Consider the following 24,589-nt stretch of genomic DNA (forward strand, 5'->3'; position numbering starts at 1 on the left):
TGTTTATAAGAGGACGAAAATCCCCTGGGTCAGGCTGACCTCAAGAAAAGTGCCTTAAGCCAAACTACTTTGCTGAGAGATCTATATAATTCTCAAATCCCTCCATCACCATAACCACCCAAATGGTTGATACTTGAATCTCTGTAACGCTGGCTTCTACATCATCCCATTTGAAGCAGGACTTATTTAGAGAAGACTAGAAGGACGAAGGCATCACAACTTAGAGTGACCTGGAGGCTACTAACACCTCTCTTTCAGCAGTTAAACAACATTCACCAAAGCACATGCTTGCATCCCCACTGTGAAAATTCTAGGTGATAGGAAACCCTATGATCCCAGTACCCCAGTGCTCTTTACCAACCTCCACCAACCCAGTGCAAGACACCTCAGTGGCCTGCAGCCTAAATCCATACCTTCACTGCCACAATTCACTTTATTGAAAAGTGGGAAGTGCATGACCACAGGTGCCTTCTCCCCTTTAAAGATGTACAAGTCAGATGGAGCCTTGGCTTCTTGGTCCAGCTTAGAGTAATCCACTGAAGGGAAAGAGATATGGTGGGCTTCGCAGTACTTTTCTGTGGCCTTGATTGTCTAAGAAGAGAGGAAACAGGTTCATTGTAGCTACCACCTGAGAGCTCTGAAGCATGAAGCATCTCTAGAGAATTTCAAGCTGCCTCCTAAAAGTACACTTTTGGGAGAGGGAAAGTGAGGTTAATAAGAGAGAGAAAAAACTGGATAAAGGACAAACCATGAGATGGGGATTAGGATTCAAGTCTCATATCCTAAAGAAAGGCCTCCTTCTTTCTTGATTTCCCCAACTAGGGTCTTTGGGAAGGGAAAATGACCTTCCCATTACCTCAAATGGATCCCCTTCACTGAAGTCAAAGGAGAGGATGATATCACTGTTCCTCACTGGGGGAAGGACCAGGGGATAGGCAGAATTGATAGCCAAGCCAGCATCCATCCAATATATATATTCCTGGTCTGTAGGAAATGAGGGCGCAGCCTCGCCTGGGAGAAAAAAAGACCAAAAACTCCCACAAAATCATAGAATCTCAGAGCTGGAGTTGACCCAACCCATTCTTCAATCAGGATCACATGAGCAATAGCCTAGAAAGAAACAAAACTTCAGAGAAGTGAGTGTACTCATTCTGATGTCTAGCTGTGACCTCACCCACCATCAACCACAGGCACACTATCTTCCACTCACTAAGAAGAAATCATTTTATGAATGCCCCCTCAAAATCTCCTTCACACTTCCACCCCTGCTTACTTTCTCTACTTTCTGACTTCTTTTCTGGGCATTTCATTGCTTGTCTCCCATGCTTGTAACACTCTTCCTCCTCACCTCTACCTTCCCTGCTGGCTTCCCTCTTTTTCTTCAAGTCTCAGCTAAATCTCACTTTCTGAAAGAAGTCTTTCTTTATCCCCCTTAACATTAGTCACTTCCCTCTCTTGACTTCTCCCAGTTTATCCTGTCCCTCTCTTCTTTGTACATAGTTCCTAATACATTGCTTTCACCATTACCCTGCAAAATCCGGAAAGGCAAGGACTGGGTAGGTTTGTTTTTTCACATTTCTTTGTATATCCTATACTTAGCACAGTGTACAGAAGAGAGCAAGTGCTTTCTAAATAAATGCATGTTGATATGACACAGCATAACAAAGATACTTGTCTCTACATAGAATAAGCAATCTTAGGACATTATCCTTATCAGAAAAGGTCATACAGGGGAACAATCACTTATCAAAGATTCTATACAGCTGCCCAGATCTAGATTTGATAAGTGACTGCTCCAGTTCTTTCCTACTCAAATACTGAAATGCTTAAAATGCCATTACCATGTTTATACAGAAAGTTATTTGTTGTTCCCCACTTCCATCTCAAGAGACACTTGATGGTCTTCCGGAAAAAATTGAGGAAAGCTTTGCCTAGAGAAAGAGAAATCAGTATCAGAAGATGTTTACAAAAGAATTCCAGTTTTGGGAAAAGCAAGGATGGAAAAGCGGGAGGAATTGTTCAGAAAAAGCAGAGAAAGTAGAGCCCTGAGAACTGAGTCGGAGGACAGGATCTGATGCTTTCTAGCTACGTGACGCTGTCCAAGCTATTTATACTCATCAGACTTCAGTATGTTTCCCCATAAAATGAGGGGGTTGGCCTAGCTCAATTCCAAGACCCCTTATAGATCTAAATTCTATGCTCCTGGGATATTATAGTCTAAGAACTGCACATTGGGGCAACCCTTGTTCCTCTCTGAGCCTCGGTTTCATCACCATGAGGAAAAGGAATTTGGAAGAGGCAGTCTCAGATGGTCCTTGAGGTATGATATTTTGTAGAAATTAGGGTTATTACATTCCACTTCCTGCTGTCCACACTTGCCTGCAGGAAATACATTGGTCATCTAACATCAGACAGATGACAGTTATCTCCTCAAGATGGTACAACTGCAGCTGCAGGAAAATTTTAAATTTGGACTCACTCTTGTTGACCAAATGTCGGTGTAAAGCCTTTTCCAAGAAGTCCTGAATGAACTGCATCTTTAGGTCTCGAAAGTGTTCCATCATCTGGTTAGTCAAGGTTTCACGCTCAGAAAAATATTTGTCTCCTGTAAAAGGAAAGAGGATGCATCAATCTCTACCCCTTCTGAGGGCACTCTCTGTGCTGACTGTATGGCTCTGTGTCACAGTGTTTGCTAGTCTAGAAGAAGGTTGGACAAGTAGTTTGAAAAGCAAAATATGAAAGCATTCTTCTGGACTTCACGTGTGACCTGATGTGTCCTGAATGGATATGTCAGCACAATGGCCAGCTCCCTCTGGGACTCACACAATATCTTCATCCAAGAAATTATATCAGATACTTTTGGAAGGCATAGCACCTGACACTCTTTGGGTAGTCATCAAGAGTTTTGAGGACAAAACTGAAAAATTATTCTCCTTCTCTACTTCTATGCCCATAATAGCATACCTGAGTTTTCTATCTCAGCCAGGTACCAAATCTCTTCCCTTAAACTGGGGACCCTCTGTAATAAGGTCTACATTGTCAAGCCTGGACTGACTCAATGGCACAGGTATGACTCTTCCCTCAGACTAAGGGATTCCTCAAAGGCAGGATTGTGTATAAGCCTCAAACCAGAGACTTTTAGAGCTGAAAGTTGTCTTCTCCTTTAAAATAGGAGCAGCCCAAAAGTTGGTATCTTGTCTTATTCATCACATTAAAGGCTTTCTGAGGGTAGAGTTGATAAAAGATGAGAGACTTAATTAAATGACACCTCCACACATACACTTCAGGATTAAGAGCTCATTGTGGAGTAGCAAAGAGCCTAGATTTAAAGTCAGAAGAACCTGGTTCACCTCCCAGTTCTGCCCTTAATTCCTGGTTGGTTCTAAAATAAATCTCTCATCTGTCTTTTCTGCAAAATGAGTTTAAGGGTCATTCTAGTTTTGAGATCCTATGAGTTTCTGTTCAAGAGATGGGCTTTCTCCATGATCTGAACACCTTAGAGGAACTACCACATGCCTTCCTACCTGTCATTGTACAGTTTAGTTTTTTCTCCATTTCTCCAGAACAATCCCCATCTGTTATGAAGGCAGAAACCAAGTCGAATAGTTCATCTTGTGTAGTTCCCAAGGTATCTCCTGATAAAAGGTCAAATATTATTAATATCCCTTCCCTCTGATTCCCCAAGGCTCTAGGGACTGAACAGAGGAGGCTGAGAGATGAAGAACCCTCTCTTCAGGCAGGAGGCCTAGAGAAATTTATCTGTTCACAGGTAGATGCCTACTGGACCAACCTTGAAGGTGCTTGGAAGAATCAATACTTCTAGCCTTTAAGATATCCTCAGAACCTATACCAACACCAAGATACTTAGAGAAAAGAAATCTATGACAACCTGTTGTGACCTAAATTGGCTACCCTACAAGAAAATTCTTCTCCAGAGTCATGCTCAGTCTCCCTTGCTGGAGAGCAGCAAATTTAGTGGAAAGAGCACCGTGGACTCAATTTTAATGCTAGTTCTGGACTTTCCTACTTGTCTAACAGTAGTCAAGTCACTTCCCTCTCTCACCTGCCTCGGTTTCTTCATCTCTAAAATGAAGAGGTCATTGGCATGATCTATCTCCTCAAGTTCTGTTGGGGAGAGTGATTGTAGGCCGTAACATATTATGAATATAGGAGTCATAATTATTGCTATTTTTTTAATCATGAAGATGGCTGAATGAAATGTTATGTCACAACCCAATTTCTTTCCTTTTCCAAAATAGTAAGAAAAAGAGCAGAATGATTGCTCTGATGTCTGTCTCCAAGTATTTAAAAGGAAACACTCAAGAAAGAGAGCACTTCTTAAGAACCTATTATGTGGTAGGTACTGGGGTTGTAAATGCAAAGAATATAGGGATCCATATTGTCAAAGACTTTACATTCTCCCAGAGAATGGATATATAATGCATACATAGTGCATATATAATGATTTACACAATAAATATGGGAATAAAGACTAAATGTGCAATTTTACTCATACAAGGAATACTCAGAAGAGGAAAAACTTCCTCCACCAATGATGAATGTCACTTTCTGAGGATTTAAACTCCTGGAGAGTTGACTAGAAAGAACCCCATACCCAGAGCCATGGTCAGTATGGTTTGCAGACATTGCAGTTACAAAGGCAAGGGTTAGTCTATCTAGTAAGACTGAAGTATGTTTCCCTTGCCATTTCTTGTCTGTACACCAGGGTGGATGACTGGATTCTCCAAAAACTATTTCCCAAACTGATGTGTTCCACCTCAAAGGGATGAAACAAGGAGCATTGTTAAGGATTGTGGCTCTCACTGAGCACAAGGTGTTATGCTGTCAGGTATGATTTAAGAACCATTGAGTCCTGTCCACATCATCCAGATTGAGAACATTTTAGGCAAGGTGGAGATGTAAACAGCAGAGTCACTGTGCATCTTGAGACAACTGGTCAAGATTCATGTATTGTAGTGAATCTCTAGCTCTCCAGCATGGTACTGCCCCAACAGTAAGCCCAAATTCAAAGCCTGCATAGGGAACTACTCTAAGTGCTGTGTGTGGGAAGTGTGACCCCTTTGTTACGTGACCTTTTGGTTGCTTAAAGGAGTAGAAAGACCATTCATGTGAAAGATAATGTCCTTGAAAAGAAACTTAAACCACAGAATAAGGATTGAGAAGAAATGTGAATGTCATGTGGAGCTGAGAGAAAACTGGCTCTCATGAAAATGAGAAAAAAACAGGACCTGATGGAAGACACATCAATAGAGGTAGGGCAGACTACAGGGCACTGTGTTTCACCTGCTCATTTATATGCAAATATTCAAAGAATTTGAAAATTTAATAGAAATTATCAGACCAATACCTATTTAGAATGCGTGGAAGAATCATGTCAGGACCACTTGTGTCATTCTTGCCACAAAGGTGGAAATATTTAGCTTCATATCATAACATAGAAATGTGTCACCATTTATGTGAAGGCCCTTATTTGAAGCATTATAAATTATATAGAGAAAACCAGAAGATACAGAAAATTGGATAGGAGAAGGCAAGCACAGAAGGAGTCAGAGGCTGGGAAGAGAAGGCACAGAGAACAGCACCTGACATAACACAAGATATAGAAGCTGATAGGGACAAAACAAGGATGACAGGTGGGCTTGGCAGCTGAAGTCAGTAGCTGGTAGATTGGAGAAGAGTTGTGAAGGGGCTGGAAGGTGGTTGGAGAACATCAGAATCCTCCCTCCATGGAAAGAGTTCTTAGGCTCGTTGTCAGAAAGTGTCACTTGTGAGATAGGAAACCTTTCAGGTTTGCCTTTCAGGAGTGCCTTTGTTAATCTTTACTGTCCTTTGTGGTTTGAGAATGGAGAACTTTGCATAGATCATAGAGAACAGACCTGATTAGCTACATTGGTTCCAGACTCATTTGAACTCCTTATCCCTAAAAGAGCATAATATTATATTTTTCTAAAAGAGCCTTACACTTTGGGAATACCTTGCTACTGGCAGGTATATGCTAAACAGAACCTGATACTACTTCAGTAGCCAAAAAGGAGAAGGCAAGTGGCCTTGCTCAACTGGGGAACAACTAGCTGAACAAATGATTTTACCCACCAAGTAATGCATAATGAAGAGACTGACTGTTCTGAGGACTATTCCTGAGGCATTTCTTGTCCCAGGCACAGGGGTTTCTCTATTTATTTTACTTACAGCTTGACTTCAGTAAGTGTGTGTCCACTTTACTCTCCCCTTCCACTCTCTCAGGGACACAGTATTTGTTAGTGGAAGTGTAATCTGGGCTCATGAGTAGAATTCAATATTCCCGGCATTCCTATGTTTGGCTACTGAGTAAATGTTAAGGTTACAGGTGTGTTTGCCTTATCATTTAGTAAATGGTTCATGTTTAAGAGCCAATGGTCCCCTTTTCTCTCTCTAATGGTCAAATGGTCCCCTGTAAACTAAGTCAGTTGACTGGATTTCCCTAAGGTCATTTTACAAGTTGACCTATCATATCGCAAATGGATGAAACAATGAACAAAGTAAGGGAGCGTGGTGTCCACTGAGTACGTGGGTAGGGCTGTCGGGTATCATTCAAGAGCCACTGATTCCATTCCCCATCATCCAACTCCTGAAGATTCCAAGCAAGATGAGACTATTTCTTTGGCCATAATCGCCAAATATTACCAGTTTAAAACTGATCCTTGGGGCAGCAAGCTAGCACAGTCGATCAAGTACCAGCACTGCAATAAGAAGGAATCAAGCTCAAATCTGGTCTCAGACACTTACTAGCTGGGACACCCTAGGCAAGGCATTTAAACCTGATAGCCTCAAAAAAAGAAAAAAAAGACTGATCCATGATACCCAAGATCAAACTCATTCCAAGGTATGAGAGCATCCAGGTTCACATCTTTACCATTAGAATGAGCAGTGAACAGTTTTTCCTGGGTGTTTGAACCACGGATAAATTTCATGAAGAAATCTACAAGAAGAATGGAGACTATTTTAATAGGGGTTAAGAGAAACATCCATCCTGACCCCAAACCCCACCTTATTTCCCTACCCTCTTTCTCAGAATGCTGAGGTAAACCTCTTTCTCACACATACCCCAGATGGTTTTGAAAATAATATTCATGTCAGCCAGAGCACTGCCACACAATCCTGTAGAGAAGAGGAGGAGAATATGACAGAAAGGAATTACAGTCTGGGTTCTCATTTGGCTCTTTCCATCTCTAAGTACAAAAAGAACACTGCTCTGTCCATTGTCCCTGCATCTGCTCCTTCAGATTAGTAGAGAGTCCAGATTCCCAAGTCACAAACAGGGACTTTGAAGTAAAGGGTATCTCACATCTGGGTGTCAAATTACATGAGGAGTTAACAAGGTTCCATACTGGGGTTCACATCAGGAAGTAATCTCACGCAGTTCTGCAGAGGCTTTTCAAGTTACTCCCATTATCTCATGCAATTCCAAAGGTGAGGAATCTCTGGGAACTAGGACTCTAATTGGATGCCAAATGGTGGGAGGATATCATTAAAGGAGGGACAACGTCATGGCTCCTGTGGTTCAGCCTCTTCTTGGAGGATAGATTCAGTCCTTACCTCCCAGGTAGGAGAAATCCCTTTCAGGCTTTTGTTTTATGAGCATCCCTCTCTTAAACTCGCTCCCACAATGAGTGGTAGAGACGTAAACACCAGGAGTTGAAGAGCCAAGTGGGGAGTAGCCAGCCCAGTCTGGAGTGAATTCAAACCAGGCATCTGGGAATAAAACAAAACTTTCACTTTGGTGAGCAGGTTTTACACCAGAGTAGGAGTCACAACAGAATAACACTCACATCCAAAAAAATTCACATAATGGTCTGTGGTTTTTCCAAGGATAGACTCACAAAACCCCGGGGCTTCATATCTACCTATAATCACAATAAAACATACTCCCCATACATGTTTCCTATCACCTACTTTTCTCAGAGACAGCTATTCATTACACAGGTCACTTCCTAGTGAGTCCCTGGCACCAACTTGCTAGACCTAATCAGGAAAGGAAGCTAGACCAAGCACAGTGGGAGAAAAGCAGATTGGTCAGTCAGGACTGGCCCATTGTTCACTTAACACAGTACATAGGATGCAATTTGTAAACCCCAAAAAGTCATGTCTTACAAGAGGCTGAGGATCTCAACAACCATGAAGAACAGGAAAGTTTTTGTAGTGACCAGCACTGACTATGTGATGTTTGTATTTGGGCCACAGTCAAATGACCGTGTTCTATGTTTAAAGGCAGGCTGTTCTCCTTCCCAAGAGAGAAGAGTCATAATATACAAACTGTGAGAGTTAGGAGGAACCTCACTGGCCATATAATACAATATCCACTCAAATTGGCCCTAATTCCCCCTGATTCCTGGCAAGTGACCATCCAGCATCTCCTGAATAGCTCTAAGGAAAAGAAAGTCACCAACTCAACAGGGACAGCACCAAAGGAGATGCCACCTCAACAGGGAGGCCAACAAAGGAGACCACCAAGGAATGCATCATAGCAGAAGCGAAGTAACTTTGCTTTTCAACACTTGACATGATGAGGGACTTTCCATGACATCAAAGATAAATCAGCCTCTTTGTCAATTCCCCCATTTGAATCTGAGATGAAGCAGAATGTATCTAACTATTTCTCCACAGAATAACCATCCCCTTATCTGAAGAGAGCTGTCATGTCTCCCAAATTCTTCACTTCTTCAGGCTAAACATTACCAGACCTCTCAGCTATCCACATAAGCCATGAATTTGACACCCTTCATCAATCTGGTTGTCCTCCACTGTTTACTCTCCACGTTATCAATTTTCCGTAGTACTCAGAATGAAACATGATGCATGATAAAGAGGTTCAAATAATTTTTCTCCATTTTCCATATTATACTGGGAAAGAAGTTCCTTTAAAAATGGAAGCTTGGCTTCAATGTGAAAATCAAAAGAAGAAAGATGTGAAGAAGCAGAAGGGAAATGTGACCTATGTAAGAAAGTTAGAGAATGGGAGAATTTCACAAAATGAGGAAGGGAAGGGGTGCCATTACACATTGGAAACAAGAAAAGCAAAGTTGAGAAGAGGGTGGAGCTAAATCAGTTCTTGGTTAATAAGCAGCTCTATATCCCTGAAAAATATTGAGGTAGATCCACAGCATCCATCAGTTGAGATCACTTAGTAATGGTTAGGGGGAAATACCAAAGAGCAGAGGAATTCAATACCTCCCCACTGAGATATACTGTGCAGGTCACCAGCCTCACTTCTCCTCCAGAGCCATCTGAATCCAGTGACCTGATAATCCTCAGGATGGCTGGAGATGACCCAGGATGCACTGGGAGACTTTGGGGCCTTTAGGCCAAAGTCTTTGCAGGTACTCGCTTAGGGTGAGGAAACACCTATTATAGGCCTGTTTAAGAAGTAGCCAGGGCATGGCCCCTTTAATGAGGTCAAGAAAAACAGACATCAGGCTGGGTGGGAAACAGCAACAGTTACTATTCATAATCACTCTAAAGCTAGGGGGGTCCAGAAGCCCTTGTCAGGGGCCCATTGGGGTCTCAGCTTCAGAGTATACTCAAGTGCAAGTCATGTCATCATTTCTCTGATGGCATGGTCTTCTTGGCAGCAAAGGAGGAACAGGATCCTGTGAGTAGATACAGCTGGCTGAATGCTAGCTGGGTATCTCAACTCCTCCCAGCCTGACGCCTTTCTTTTTCTTGACCTCATTAAAGGGGCCACGCCCTGGCTACTTCTTAAACAGGCCTGTTCACTGAATGGGCATTGCCTCACCCTAAGTGAGTAACTGCAAAGACGTTGGCCTAAAGGGTCCAAGGTCTCCCAGTGAATTCTCGGCCATCTCCAGTCATCCTGATGAATATCAGGTCACTGGATTCAAATGGCTCTGGAGGAGAAGTGAGGCTGGTGACCTGCACAGGCCTCCTTCACTCACAATAAAGTCAAGCGCAAGTCATGTCATCATTTCTGTTCATTTGAGGGAATCCAAGAAAACAAGAGGAAGGAAAACATGGTGGAGAGCATCTGGGTGAAAATCAATGGAGAGAGAAAAAGTGGAAATGTTGGCATGGGAGTATACTACAGATCACCTGGACAGAAAGGGAAAATAGATAAGGAGCTCAGGGAATATCACCAACCTGGCATAAAGGTAGGATACTGTGGTTATGGGGGATTTTGATTATATAGATCACTGCTGGAGTTTCCTCTCTGCCAGAAGCGAGGAGCTCATAACCCCTTGACTTACATTAATATTCATTTCATCCTTCAAAAACCTGAAAAGTGAACAAGGGGAAATTCTATGCTGTTAAGGATTCTCACTAACAAGAAGGAACTAGTTGCTGATATAGAAATGATGGAATCCTTCTTAAAAGGCAACTTTTCCATCCTGGACTTTGGTCATATTCTGATATGGACACTAGATTTATGGAAAGCACATTTCCAAAGGCTCTAAGGAAAGATATGTAGTATACATAAACTAAAATGCTACAGAGGAAGTGAGCCCGGGAGCCATGGGGAATTTCAAAGACGTAATTCTGAAGTTAAAAAGAAACAATTTTAATGAGGAGGAAACATCAAAACCATCTGAAGAGACCACCATCAATGCACAAGCAACTTAACAATGTACCTATTGATGGCAGATAGAAGCAGAGACAAGCAACAGAAGATGAATACAAGGTCATGGAAAAGTCTGTAAGAATTGTATCAGGAGACTCAAAGCTCAGAATGAGCAGAGATTGGCAAGGGAATCTAAAGATGAAAGAAAGGAAGTTAGTACCTATGTTGGCAGAAGAGGAAAATATAGCACAATGAAAGCTGAAAAGAGAGAAAGCAGAGATGTTCATTTATTTGCCTTCCATTGTCACCACGAAAGGCAGAATAAAAATGTCTAACACAGGATTGATGCTCAACATAGGTAAGGAGGTAGTAAGTGAACTCCATGCGGAACTTGGTGAATTCAGGTCTCCTGACCCAGATGGAACAAATTCTTTATGACTTAAAAAACTGCTGGATTGGCTGGCTGAGGCCCTTTTATTGATCTCTTAAGACTGCAGAGAATGAGAGGAGGAACACAGGACAAGAGAAGGATTTATTTTAAACAGGGCATGGGGAGTTGAAAGGAATAAGCTGTAAACTATACACAGTCTAGAGAATTCAACTTTGATTCTGGGGAAAATGCTAGCTGGATTAATAAAGAGACGGCTGAAGGAGAAGGAGGAGAGCTGGAAAAAGATGACAACAATGAGAATGGCAGCAATAGTAACAAATTTGAAGAAGGAAGGAATGAGGGCAAGGAGGTGTCATTTTGCTAAGAACAGGCATGCTCAATCCCTTTGAACAGGGTTATTAAACCAGCAGATCATGGCTGTTTGAGTAAGATCACCAAGACTTTACCAAATCACTTGACAAAAGTTTGCTTGGGATAAAGATGAAAATACGTGTGCTAGGAGACAATATACATTGTGAATCTGTCACCATCAAAGGGTCAGTTTCTGATTCAATGTTAACTAAAAATGAAGTCTCCAGGGAAGTCACCCAAAGAACTCTACTTGTCCCTGTGCTATTTTGAAATTTCTGTCAGCTACCTGAATAATGGCAGAGATGACCTGCTCATCTAATTTGCACATAACATGATGGATAGCCAGTCAGCACAACAGACAACCAAGTCAGGACCCTAGAAACTTTTAGGAGGCTATCTACTAAAGTATTGGGCTAAATCCAAGAAGATAAAATTCAATAGAGATCCCACATCTGATACTAGAGATCCAAAAGGCAACTTCTCAAGCAAAGATGAGTGAGAGGCATGCTTTGTAGGACAGCAGTTTGTCTACCAAGGAGGTGAGAGTTTTAGGTGACCACAAGGTCAAATGAATCAGTCTTGTGATATAGCAGCCCCCAAACCTGATGTTACTTGAGTCACAAGGAGGAGGATACCTTTCAGCAATGAGATATTAATCCCACTGTATCATGTCTCAACTCATTCCTCCTCTGAAAGATGGTGTTTAGTTCTCAGAACCTTAGTGTAAAATCTGGAGAGAATCCAAAGAAGGACAGCCAAGTTGCAAAGAGACTTGAGTCCAAGTCACATGAGGATTGGGTGAAGAAGTTGGGAAATCTGAGCCATGGGAAATATGTCTCAGTGGGGACCTTCGACACAGTTGACTTCAATGACCTCTCAGATAATCTCTTCTCTGCTGGTTTTTCTGACACTGATTCATCTCATCCCTCCCATCTATCCACTACTGTCCATGGATCATCAGGAAAATGGGCATGTCCATCACGAGTGTTCAGATGGCTCTGTCCTAAGCCCTCTTCTCCTTTACCACTATACCATCTTGCTTAATAATCTTTTCACCTCCCATGGGTACAACTATTACGTCTACGTGACTGATTCCAAGAACCCTACATCTAACCATAATCTCTCTCCTGAGCAGGATTTCTGCACCACAAATTGACTTATAGAAATTTCAAAGTGGATATTCCATGGGTATCTCAAACTCAACAGGTCTAAAACAGATCCCATCATTCTCCAGAAACCCTCTCTTCTTATATACTTTCCTATGTCAAGTACACCATCATCCTTCCAGTCATTCTGCCTTAACTAACATCCTCAATTCTTCATTCCCATTCACCTCACATATCCAATGTATGACTCACATATCCAACATGAACTCACCTCTCTTTGTAATTCTTTTCATTTCTATTTTCACAACATCTCTACTATGGGCCCCCTTCTCTCCACTGACAAAGCCACCACCCTAATTCAGGATCTTGTTACCTTTCATGCATACTATGGCAAGGTCCTACTAATGATGTCCCCAGCAGTGGAAACAATACAAAAGTAATTAGATACAAACAGAGTGAATGGAAGACGATATCAGAGGGAAAGGTACTGTCTTTACTAGAGTAAGGGATACTGAGAAAGGTACCCATTAAAATGTGGGGATAGAATTAAATGAAGAAAATCAGAGAAATGAGGCTGTAGAGACAAAGGAGAGTGTTCCAGTAACAAAGGACACCTAGGAGCATGGAGCAGAAACATGCAACATCTTATTCAAGAAGGAGCAAATAGGTCAGTATTGCTGGATTGTAGAGAATGTGGAGAGAAGTATGAGAAGACTGGCGATGCATCAAGGGAGCCAAGTGGTAAGGGGCTGTACATGTCAATCAGGGGAATGTATCCACTGGGTAGGAATGGTGAAGTGGGGTTCTTCTAGTACAGGTTGGACTGGACAGTCAAAGAGATCCTCTCCAACTGAACTTCTGGGAAGATTCAGAAATTTTTCCTCAAAAAGACCTCACTTCCATGGATTATTGAGATGTTCCTAGGGTGTTGAGTGACCTTGGCCATAGACTCCCTGACATCACTACCCAAAATGGATCTTCTGGACAAATATCTTGCCACTCCACCCTAAGTCTTCTTCAGGGAAGATGCCAGGGCCATACTCACTCTTTTCACAAAACTTGAGGTCATGGTCGATGGTAGCAAATATGGGATATGGTACAATCCCCATCTTCGACTCTTTCTTGACCTGGGACAGGTGAGACCCTAGAAGCTGATAGGGTTAATAGGAAGAGATTTGAAAGCAGAGAAATGGAGAAATATTCACAGAGACGTGTCCAGCATGGAGCTACCAGGTGCCAAGAGGGTAGCAATTCAGAGGGTTTCTAACTGGAAAGGACCTTAGATCATTACTGCTACTCCAGTTTTGTCATTTTTCAAGAAAGAAACAGATCCAGAGCAGGGAAGACAATTTCCTAGGGTCATAAGAATCAGTAGCAGAGACAAGATTTGAACTCAGATCTCCTGATTTCAAAACAAGGGCTCATCTGAGTAATGACAGGCTTGAAGGGACCCTCCCAGGCTCACCATTAATAAATTAACATGCGGTCACCCAAAAGAACCCTAGCACTCATCATAGTATCTGACAGACACGATGCTTAACAAATGCTAGTTGATTGACTAGCAAGCTGGAAGCATGGGCTTGGGCAGCCATCCAACAGGAGGATAGAATTGGAACACTTTCACCCTGAGAAGAAACATCTCCCTGCTCCCAGCTCCCCTGGGTTCCGATTGAGACCTTACTTCATTTGTAAGGTAGTAGACAACAGAATAGGACCAGAAGTCAGTGAGGGAATAGTCATCCCTCTCTGCAGCCTCACAGAGCTTATCCAGAGCCACAGAGATGTCCCAAGACTCCTGCAGACGCATCCTGCACTCATTTTCTGCCTTCTTCAGGTCTTTCCACCCATCACTCTTGTTGTAGAGGGAGGCCATGCACCTAAGGAAGAGAAAAGCTTCTGGCTGGCTGGCAGGTGAAAGATCTGGCCAAATACAATGCAGTTAGGCCCCTAAGGGGCACCCTAGTGCACATAACACCAGCTCTGGAGTCAAGAAGACCCCAGTTCCAATATAACCTCAGATACTGAATGGACATGGGACCCTAGGCAAGTGACTTCATCTCTGCCTGCCTTGTTTTCTTCAATTATGAAATAGTAATAATAGTACCCACCTCCCAGGGCTGCTGTGGGGATCCAATGAAACAGTACTTGTAAAATGTCTTAGCCTACTGCCTGGCACATAACAGGTGCCCCAAAAATGCTTCCTTCCTTCATCCCTTCCATTACGGTTTGCAACTGCTTAGAAGTTCAAAAAGGACTGGTTGGCCCTTCACTCTTAAAACCCATTGACCATCAGTCCAGTGCTCCATTTATATAGCTAGTTAGTCTCCAAAGTGCTTTAGAGTATAACTCTGATCTGTCACCTTCATACCGATTCTTCCTCTCATACCCTTTACAGTTTCACCAAGTTCTTTGTCATTCACTGTGTCCTCAAAGGGACTCTCTCAATATCAGTCGGGTAGTGGGCTCAACATTATGCATGGAGCAAGTGTGATCAGGAGAAGGCTGGGGACTTCTGGAGAGGGACTTTGTGAAGCACAGAGCCTTCTTCCCAGTGGAGCTGTGGACCCCCTCCCCCCCACCAAAGACAGCATACATACTGACAGGTTCTTACCAGGTGGAGCCAGACACTCCTGCAATATATGTGACCATGTCCAGAAGCCCCACACAGCTCAGCTCACTAAGGACACCTTGGCAGGCTATGGCAGCTCTCAGGCCCCCACCTGAGAGCAGCACAGAAACCACAGGGACCTAGGTGCAGTAGAGAAAGAGGTGAAAGTAGCATAGCAGGGATCATACTTGAGAAGGGACATGGGAGAGGGAAATATTCCATCAGAGGAGAGGAGTGGTAGGTAGGGTCCACATTTGGTAAAGGTAGAGAGGACATTATACTCTAAGAGAAGGAAGAGGGTGAGGATTCACACCCTAAGATTAAAAAAAGAAGATAGTGTGATGAAATTCCCATTCAAAGAAGGAGAAAAAGATCAATGCTTTAATCCAGGGGCAGAAGAGAACCTATAAAGGTACCAGAAGAGGAGAAACCAGGGTCCATACCGTGGAAAGATGGTAGGTCAGACATGAATAGAGCAAAAAAATGGAAGGAAGGAAATGTTGGAATTGAGTCCAATAAAGAGTTAGACAACTCCCAAATATCCACTTCAGAGAAACTTCTGCAGAGCATCCAGATGCTCCTGGCTTCTGCCCACACCAGGGCCTCCATGGCCCCTTACCTTTTTGACATAAATGCCCTCAAGGCCCTTCAGCAGGGCTTTGAGGATATGTTCCCTTCGATTTTTCACTGCTTCCTTCTCTTCGTCTGAGATTCCAAAACCAATCCTGATGTGACGACTGTCCAGAATAATAAGAGGCATGTTACACACAATTCACTGGGCTCAATCCTTTGTCCCTGGTTGGCTGGCTGGCTCTGGATGGTCTTCCCACCATCAGTCTGAAATCCTTCATCTTTTCAGGTTCTAACCCTGGCTCTCCATCTGCCACCCATTGACCCACCTGACACTAAATCTCTGCTTTATACCAAACCACCCCCATATCAAGTCAGGTATCACATCTGCCTGGGACCTCTCTCTCACCTTAGAACAGATAGGTCAGGTTCACTCTTGGCACTGCAGGCAACTTGCTGCAAAACAAAGAGGCTCATAGAGACAATTAATAGGGGTCAATGAGTAAGACAAACTCCCCCTCCTCAACCCCTCAACCTCTCCAATGGCCACATACAGGGAGCCACGAACCCTCTCCTCCTGACCGGCCCATCCATTCACAGTTCTATTTGACATCTCCAAGCACTCCATCTCCATCCTCACCCCTCTAACCCACAGTGCCGATTTCAATCGCACATAGGAAGTTCCCTGGAAGGTACCAAGTAGACCCAGAAATTAGGACAGTACCTGGGGTATAGCCATGTCTCCTGTCTTCTCACCCTGCACTGATCACAGGATGACCTGAGTCAGAAAAAGTAGGGAGGGGTAGAGAGTAAAACACAAGCTGTCTACAGGGCTCTATCTGTCTTTCTCTGTGTATGTGTTTGTATGATTCTCTCTGTCTCTGCTTCTCCTTCCCACCCCACTTTTACCTCTCCAACTTTTAAAAGCAGAAATTATTTCCCAAAGATGAAACAGCTGCAGCTTCAATTTCCAATTTTCAATAAAGAAACAGAAGTCAATGTGAAAATAGGACAAAGCCACGAGCCATCTTTCTAAACACCAAATTGAAAATACCCAGAAATGTCATAGTCAAAATCCAAAGCTTCCAGGTCAAACGCACACATAGACACACACACACACACACACACACACACACACACATACCCACTGCAAACAATTATAAAGAGTTAAAATGGAAAGAAATCACAGTGAGATTCACATAAAACTTCACTGCAACTACTCAAAACAATGGAAGATACTGGAATGCAATATTTTATAAAGGATGAAGAAAATTAACTTTATAAAATAACATAGCCTGAAAAAACCTTAATATAACATCATAGGACGAACCACACACTTTCGTGGTCAGCCTGTGGTCAAAAAAGAGCTGAAAGCATAGACATTTGTAGAAACAACATTATAGGAAATGTAGCTACAAAAGTTTCTGTTATAAACTGGGGGGACACTCCCCCAAAACATATACAAAACCAAAAGAAAGAATGGACTGAAACATAAACTCATGGAGAGGAGAATAAGTAGTTAACACATATGACTAAAGAAACTAATACCTCCATCATTAAGGTCCCTGATATACTTTCTTTCCCTGTGGTATCATTATACTGTTCCCCTCAAAGTGGTATCTCTACTAACAGAGATGACCAAAGCTCTCAATTGGTGTGATGCCTTAGGTGCCTGCATCTCCTAATGGAAGATTTCTTAACTGAAGTATGCAATTGCCAGTTGTTGGAGGATGAAAGAGATGCTCTCCCACCCTGTGAAGGGATGAAGATCAATTCCTTCTCAAAGACTCATTTCTTCTTCTATAACTGGCTCTCTGCTCTCATAGTTGATACTCCCTAGAGATATCTCTTATCCCCAATGACTCCCTAGACAAAGTGTCTTGCATTTGAAAGGACCTCCCTAGGTGGGGCAAATTCATTGGTCATCCAATTAGCCTTGCACATGTATCAAGCTTGACTGCAGAAATTACTTAATATTATCCTGAAAAGGAAACCAAGTAGACATGCTTCTTTGCACTTTATTTTAGGACCATAACATCTTGTTTGCTCTCTTGCTCCTTTCATCCAATGGGCTAGCAAGAAACAAAAGGAGAAGGACTCCTGATAAATTACATTAGTTTAGGTTAAGAAAAATAAAATAAATGTGATGGGGATGGGATATGAACCTCCAAAAGGAAAAGACCATGTCTTTTGGATCTGGACTCCACAAAGGAAAAGCTTCTGGACTTTCCCACATAACATGGGTCCTTGGCATTCCCCTGAGGCACCAGACCTTCCAGTTAACAATCCTTTCATTGTGGCCCTCATGGTCTGCACCTGGCCCCACCCTGGACCACCACTCCTTAATTCCATCCAGACCCCTTCTCTGTTCCCAGACAAACTGGTCACTCCTAGCTTCTGTTTCAAAGGTCCATCTTGTCTCCATTCAATTTCTCAGATTCCTTAAGCGTCTGGCCAAAAAGGTAGATTCTTAAAATCTCTTCCATCCTGAAGGGTGTTCTGATGAACCTTATCTCTATCTGAAAGAAAGGTTGAGTCCATCTCATTTCAGGTAGGACCTGTATAATATGTCCTTGAATTCTGGGGTCCCAACATCCCTAGATCTCATCAAATTGACTTAATTTTTGCAGTGTATTGGGAAGAAATAGAGAAAAACTTACACTGTAAGGTCTTCAGAAAAGTTCAATCTCCATCAGATACTTTCAAGGAATGTTAACCCTCCTGTTAACCTTATAGGTAGTTAAACTGTGTTTTAATTAAAATCGAAACTTTAAATCAAGAAATTATTATACTACAAATGAAAGGGTCTTTCTAATTCAAATCACTGTCAAACATAAATTATACTGATGACGTTGGGTCCTGAAATTTGAAATCTTGGGAGTTAATGGCCTTTACTGAAACTGAGTTTTCAAATAAATGATATATTTCACTCAAGTGAATTCAAAGTTAAATTAGTGTAATAAGGATTTCAATTCCTTTATAATCATTAGGAAATTGGTTCCTCTTTTGATGAGAGGCAAACATAAAATTCCTAACATGGAAACTTACAGTTTTGGAAACTATCAAATATTTGTAGAAGAAAGACACTGTGAAGGATCTGGATCACTCACAGACCACAAAATGGAAGTGCCTTTGAGGAAACTGCTCAGTGTTTCATTTAGAGGGAATAACCAAGAAGGGAGTAATCATAATTTTTTGTAAGTAGTGAGAGTAGGAACAGAGATTCTTTATGGCCCCAATATCTATGTCATTCCTCTGCCATAGTTGGGCCCTTGGTCATTGCCAAGTGGATTCCTTCATGAAATAGCTGGATACCTGCTGTTCCAGCATCAAAGAGCTTAATCTTGAGAAGAAGACAGATGATTTCTTCTCCAAAGTTATCCTGCTTACTGAAATCTGAGACACCTACACTGAGGAACTTGTTGTGCTGAGTAAGTTTTTTTGTGGGTCTATTTGCCAATCACTGATGTAGCTATGTGATAGTAACCAATTCTAACTGCCCAAAGTCCTTAAAGAAACTGGTATGAGTTTTTGCACAAACAAACCCAATGCAATCATGATTAGGAGGGAAGCAGAAAACTGGGAAAGAGTTTTTACAACTAGTGCCTCTGATAAAGGCCTCATTTCTAAAATACATAGAGAACTGAGTCAAATTTACAAGAATACAAGGCATTCCCCAATTGATAAATGGTCAAAGGACATGAACAGGCAGTTTTCAGAGGAAGAAATTAAAGATATCTATAGTCATATTAAAAAATGCTCTAAATCACTATTGATTAGAGAGATGAAAATCAAAACATCTCTGAGGTACCACATCACACCTATCAGGTTGGCTAACATGACAGAACAGGAAGATGATAAATGTGGGAGAAGATGTGGGAGATTTGGAACACTAATTCATTGTTGGTGGAGCTGTGACCTGATCCAGCCATTCTGGAGAGCAATTTGGAACTATGCCCAAAGAGCTACCGAAGCGTGCATAACCTTTGACCCAGCAATATCACTTCTGGGACTATATCCCCAAGAGATTATAAAAATGGGAAATGTACACATATACAAAAATATTTAGAGCAGCTCTTTGTGGTGGCCAAGATTTGGAAATTGAGGGGATGCCCTTCAGTTGGGGAATGACTGAAGAAGTTGTGGTATGTGAATGTAATGGAATACCATTGTGCTATGAGAAATGATGAGCAGGAAGACTTCAGAGAGGCCCGGAAGTGCTTGTATGAACTAATGCTGAGTGAAAGGAGCAGAACCAAGAATACACTGCAAACAGCAACAACCACAATGGACAAGGAATTTTTCTGGTAGACTTGGCTCTTCACAGAACTGCAAGGACCTGTGTGTTCATCCTTCATTGCCAAAGAAGACCATGCCATCACAGAAATGATGACATGACTTGCACTTGACTTTCTTTTGAGTGAGGGAGAGCTGTGCAGGTCACCAGCCTCACTTCTCCTCCAGAGCCATCTGAGTCCAGGGTCCTGATATTCATCAGGATTGACTGCAGATGACCCAGGATGAGGCACTTGGGGTTAAGTGACTTGCCCAAGGTGACACAGCTAGTGAATGTCAAGTGTCTAAGGTGAGATTTAAACTCAGGTCCTCATGACTCCTGCACTGGTGCTCTATCCACTGCACCACCTAGCTGTAAGGACTTAAAACATTCCCAAAGGGCTCTTGAGGCAAAATGTCATCCACATCCAGAGAAAAAACTAAGGAATTGGAATGCCGAATGAAACAGAATGTTTTCTTTTGTGCTATGGTTTGTTTTGGTTTGGTTTTACTCAAGGTTTCACTCATTCATTTCAATTTTTCTATGCAACATAACTAATCTGAAAATGTCTTTAAGAAGAATGTATGTGTGAATCCATATAAGGTTGTATGCTATCTCAGAGAAGGAGGGGGAGAGCATGTAAGACTTATGGAAGTGATTGTAGAAAACTAAAAACAAATAAATTAGCAAAAAAGAATGTTGTATGAACTGTGCTTTTGTAACTACTAAGAGACTAAAAATGGAATGACAGTGTAGAAATTGGTTGGTTTTATGTAATAAAACTTTGTGCTAAAGTGGCTAACACCGGGGACCTGGGCCACATGGAAGAGATCCACATGGAACTGAACTGAAAGAGACAAGGCTTAGAAATTTTTAGATCAAGGCCCTTTGATAGTTAGTGCAGGTCTCCCTTTCCCAATCAATATAAGACTACAAAATAAGTTTCACAAAATTCACATGAATTATTTCATTGATAAAGGATTATCTCCTTGCTCTGGTTTCAATACTCACACTAAAGGATTAGTAATTTAGAAAAAAATTAAAGAAGCTGATTTGGCTCTTTGGGTAATTCAAAAAAGTAAAGCACTACTGGGAAGTTGAAGTGTCACCATGAAATTCTGAACATCAAGTAGAAAAAAAAAACGTGGACCCTTCTGAAAAAAAATTGAGATTTAAGTAGTGTACATAGTAATTATAAATCAATACTTGGTGGAGTTGAAAATGTTACTGTAGTTAATTAGGAGAATTTAATCAGTCTTGATATGTATGAGGAGATAATAAATATTTGCACCTTTCTCCCAGAGCTGTGGGGAGAAACACATAGTTGTAAAATGCTTATCACACTTCCTGGCTTCTGAAAACCTGTAATATTCAGATGTAATATTCGCTGTAATATTCAGGTCTTGTGGGAATGCAATTGAACGAAATACTATCTCCTCGACAGGTACTTTTTCTAATTGGCATGGAATATGAACCAAGAAATTGAGAATACACAAAGTAAACATTTTAAAATCTTACTTAAAACAGACTTAAGCAACTTTCAAGATACAGAACAAGCCTGGTACATGGGGTAGGTACTACATAAACTACTGTGATTACTGTGAAAATGCCAGAGGTAAAAAGGTAAACGACTTTCTAGGAAATGGTGAGTTTGAAGGTATTTAACTCAAATATTGACACGTGATTGGGGATGTTGTGAGTACAAAGGAGCTAAGAGAAGCTGTTAAAGGAAGTTTCTTCTTTTCAATGCCAATACCAATACATTATATCTGTTATATCATTATAAGGGTATATTTTGTTTTTTTTTTTAAAGACTTAGGAAAGAATAATGAGAATAGTAAATGACTTACTGTCAGGAGAAAAGTAGGATGAAATCCTCTTAGAAGATCTTCGTCTGTGAGTTTCCTTGGGGCGAGACTTGCTGACCCACTATGAGGAATCTCTGCAGCGCTGCCTTTTAAGGAAACCAGACCTCTCCCATCCAAGACTTTGACCCACCCCTCCTTTCAGCTGTTATAACTGATAAACCTTTTAAGGGTGTGTATTTGGGGGGAACAGGGAAGCTGTGTAGGGAAATGTCCACTTTACTGAAAACAAAATATAATGATACTTTTGGGGATTTTTAAAAAATACATTTGAAAAGATTATTCTGAGAAGGGGTCCATCAGCTTCACCAGATTGCCATGACACAAAAAAAGATTATGAACCCCTGATCTAATTCAACCCATCCACTCATTTTATAAATGACAAAACTGAAGACTAGCACTCTCAAGCAGTTAGGTGGTGGAAAATGGAAAGTCTGAAAGACCAGGATTCACATTCTGAGTCTGATACTCACTAGTTGCAATTACCTTGGGTAAGTCCTTGAAAGCTGGGAAGAAGGAAGAAGGAAGGAAGCTGCCTAACTGGCAAAATGTAGGGATTAAGTTAGATGGCCTGGAAGGTCTCTCCTGTCTGTATATCTACTATGATTTAGCCAGAGCTCAGCAGATATTCAAGGACAGACAATGGAAGACAGGTGAAACCCAGCACAGGTTCCTGACCCTGTGGCCTTTCCTCTCTCCCCCTTCCACTCTTGCCAGTCTGTTGGTGACCAGCTCCAATAAGACCCTGTCCTCGAAGAGGCCTTCCAGGACCCCTCCTCCCTCTGCCCAGCAGGAAAACCTTTCACCTGGAGCTGGACATCCCCATCACAGTGAGTCTGGAACCTGTCTGTCACTCATCCTCCCTCTCATCCATCAGCTCCAGGAGGGCAGCCATCATACCCAACCTCTGCTCATCTCCCAGTGTCACTGAGCACATGACTCTGAAAACAGCACGTGTTTTTTTAATAGAATACAGACTCTTCAATCCAATCTATCAATTGCAAGAGCCCCCTGAGGTCAGAGTTCATCTGAGCCAGGTGAGCTGACCTCCTCTGTGGCTGCTGAGCACTCTCTAGCTCCTAACTAACCTTAGGGAACAGATCTCTGGGAACCATTTTTGTTCTAGCCTCTCCAGGGGAAAGGTCACTGTCCTGTCAAGAAAGTACAGGGACAAAAGAATTGAGCAGCTTTGCCTTCTCACTATTGTCAGTTCTCATCCTGTCCATCCCAATTCCCTCCTTCACTTTGCTCCTTTCCATAAGCAGGCCTTGAAAGGCGCTTTCTGTTTTCCTGAAGTTGCCATGGATCTCCCCTCTTGATTGGCTTCAGCACAGGTCAAGCTCTTCCTACTGGCCATTCCATGATTTTATATTCATCTGTCATGTCTTCTGTTCCTTGCTTTTATCATCTGAATAGAGCTTTTCAAAGTCTGCCTGGACTCAAGAGTTCCCCCACATCCACAGTGAACTTTTTAATCATGGTCCTTTTTCTCTCCTCATTGGAATGGTCTGGGTCTTCAGAATTTCATCTTTGAGAGTTTTACTAACCTAGGCAGTAGGGTCACAAAGAGAATCAGGAGCAGAGATGGGATTTAAACCAAGGTCTCCTGACTCTGAATCTAGCCCTCTTTGTACTAAGGTTGGGTTTGAAGGGACCTTCACAGCCTCACCATCAATAAGTAAACATGAGGTCACCCAACAGAACCCTAGCACTTTGGGAAGTATCTGGCTGGGAGTAGCTGCTTAATAAATGCTAGTTGATTGACCAGGAAACTAGAAGCCTGGGTTGGGACAGCCACCCAAGCAGGGGGACAGAATGGGAATACCTTCACCCTGAAAGGAAACCTCTCGCTTCTCCCAGCTCCCATGTGTTCCGAGGGAGAGCTTCTTTCTGCATAAGGTAGTAGACAATGGAATAGGACCAGAAGTCAGTGAGAGAATTTTCATTCCTCCCTGCTGCCACATGGAGTCCATCAACAGCAACAGAGAAAACCCAGAAATCCTCCTGCAGCCACCTCCTGAGCTCATTTTCTGCTTTCTCCAGGTGTCTTTCCATTCATCACACTGGATGTAGAAGGAGGACATGCACCAAAGGATGAGAAAATCATCTGTATGCCAAGCTGGTGAAAGATATGGGCAGTTGCAAAGCAATGAAGCCATTAGGGGGCACCCTACTGTACATAAGGACAGCCAGAGTCAGAAGAACCCAGTTCAAATATGACCTCAGATATTTAATGGCCATGGGACTCTGGGCAAGAGACTTCACCTCTCTCTGCCTCAGTTTCTACTACTATAAAATGGGAATAAGAGTACCTATGTCCCAGGGTTGCTGTGAGGATCCAAGAAGACAGTTTTTGCTGCTCAGCACAACTGACTTAGCACACTGCCTGGCACACATTAGCTGCTCAGAAATGCTTGCTTCCTTCCTCCTTTCTATCCTGGCTTCCAAGGGCTTAGAAGTTCACCAAGGCTTGGATGCGCCTTCACTCTGAAAACCCACTACTGGACCAATGTTCTATTTACACAACTGGTTGGTCTCCAAAACACTTTATACTATACCTCTGCTTTGTCATCTAACAAGGCCCTTTCTTCCTCTTCAACCCTTTCAAATTTCACAAGTTCTTTGTCATTCATTCTGTCATAAAAGGAACTCTTTCTATATCAGTTGGATGGAAGGCTCAACATTTTGCATGGAGCAAGTGTGATCAGGAGATAGCAGGGGATTTGTGGACTGGGATTTTGTGGAGTATGGAGTCTGACTGTGAACCCAGGTCCCCTGCCACCCAGTGGAGCTGTGGATTCCCTACTATACACTGACAGATTCTTACCAGATTGAGCCAGACACCCCTG

General features: G+C 42.2%; 1 protein-coding gene across 2 annotated transcripts; it reads right to left on the reverse strand.

Moving 5' to 3' along the window:
* Positions 1-814: 814 nt before the first annotated feature.
* Positions 815-21,844, reverse strand: LOC140503339 (cytosolic phospholipase A2 gamma-like). 2 transcript variants are annotated; one of them, XM_072607223.1, is made up of 12 exons: positions 21,726-21,844; positions 16,324-16,377; positions 16,009-16,055; positions 15,649-15,766; positions 15,033-15,169; positions 14,103-14,298; positions 13,467-13,572; positions 6,914-7,752; positions 3,525-3,635; positions 2,480-2,605; positions 1,842-1,931; positions 815-1,011 (listed from the first exon to the last, which is right to left on the reverse strand). In XM_072607223.1, exons 2-8 carry the CDS (start codon positions 16,336-16,338, stop codon positions 7,586-7,588), a joined length of 786 nt encoding a protein of 261 aa, XP_072463324.1. In that variant the 5' UTR covers positions 16,339-16,377; positions 21,726-21,844; the 3' UTR covers positions 815-1,011; positions 1,842-1,931; positions 2,480-2,605; positions 3,525-3,635; positions 6,914-7,585. The 2 variants fall into 2 exon arrangements, with proteins under 2 accessions (XP_072463324.1, XP_072463323.1); XM_072607222.1 differs by lacking the exon at positions 21,726-21,844 and having other exon boundaries at positions 16,009-16,371.
* Between the last annotated feature and the right edge of the window lie 2,745 nt (positions 21,845-24,589).

The sequence above is a fragment of the Notamacropus eugenii genome, chromosome 5, assembly GCF_028372415.1.
Source record: "Notamacropus eugenii isolate mMacEug1 chromosome 5, mMacEug1.pri_v2, whole genome shotgun sequence".
Taxonomy (NCBI): Eukaryota; Metazoa; Chordata; class Mammalia; order Diprotodontia; family Macropodidae; genus Notamacropus; species Notamacropus eugenii.

Coding starts and splice junctions, on each gene's coding strand:
- LOC140503339 (XM_072607222.1), bottom strand. CDS start 16,076: ATGAGCCTCTTTGTTTTGCAGCAAGTTGCCTGCAGTGCCAAGAGTGAA. Junction 15,170..15,648: donor AGGGCATTTATGTCAAAAAG/GTAAGGGGCCAT, acceptor TACTGCACCTAG/GTCCCTGTGGTTTCTGTGCT. Junction 7,753..13,466: donor CCTCAAGTTTTGTGAAAAGA/GTGAGTATGGCC, acceptor TTTTATTCCCAG/ATGCCTGGTTTGAATTCACT.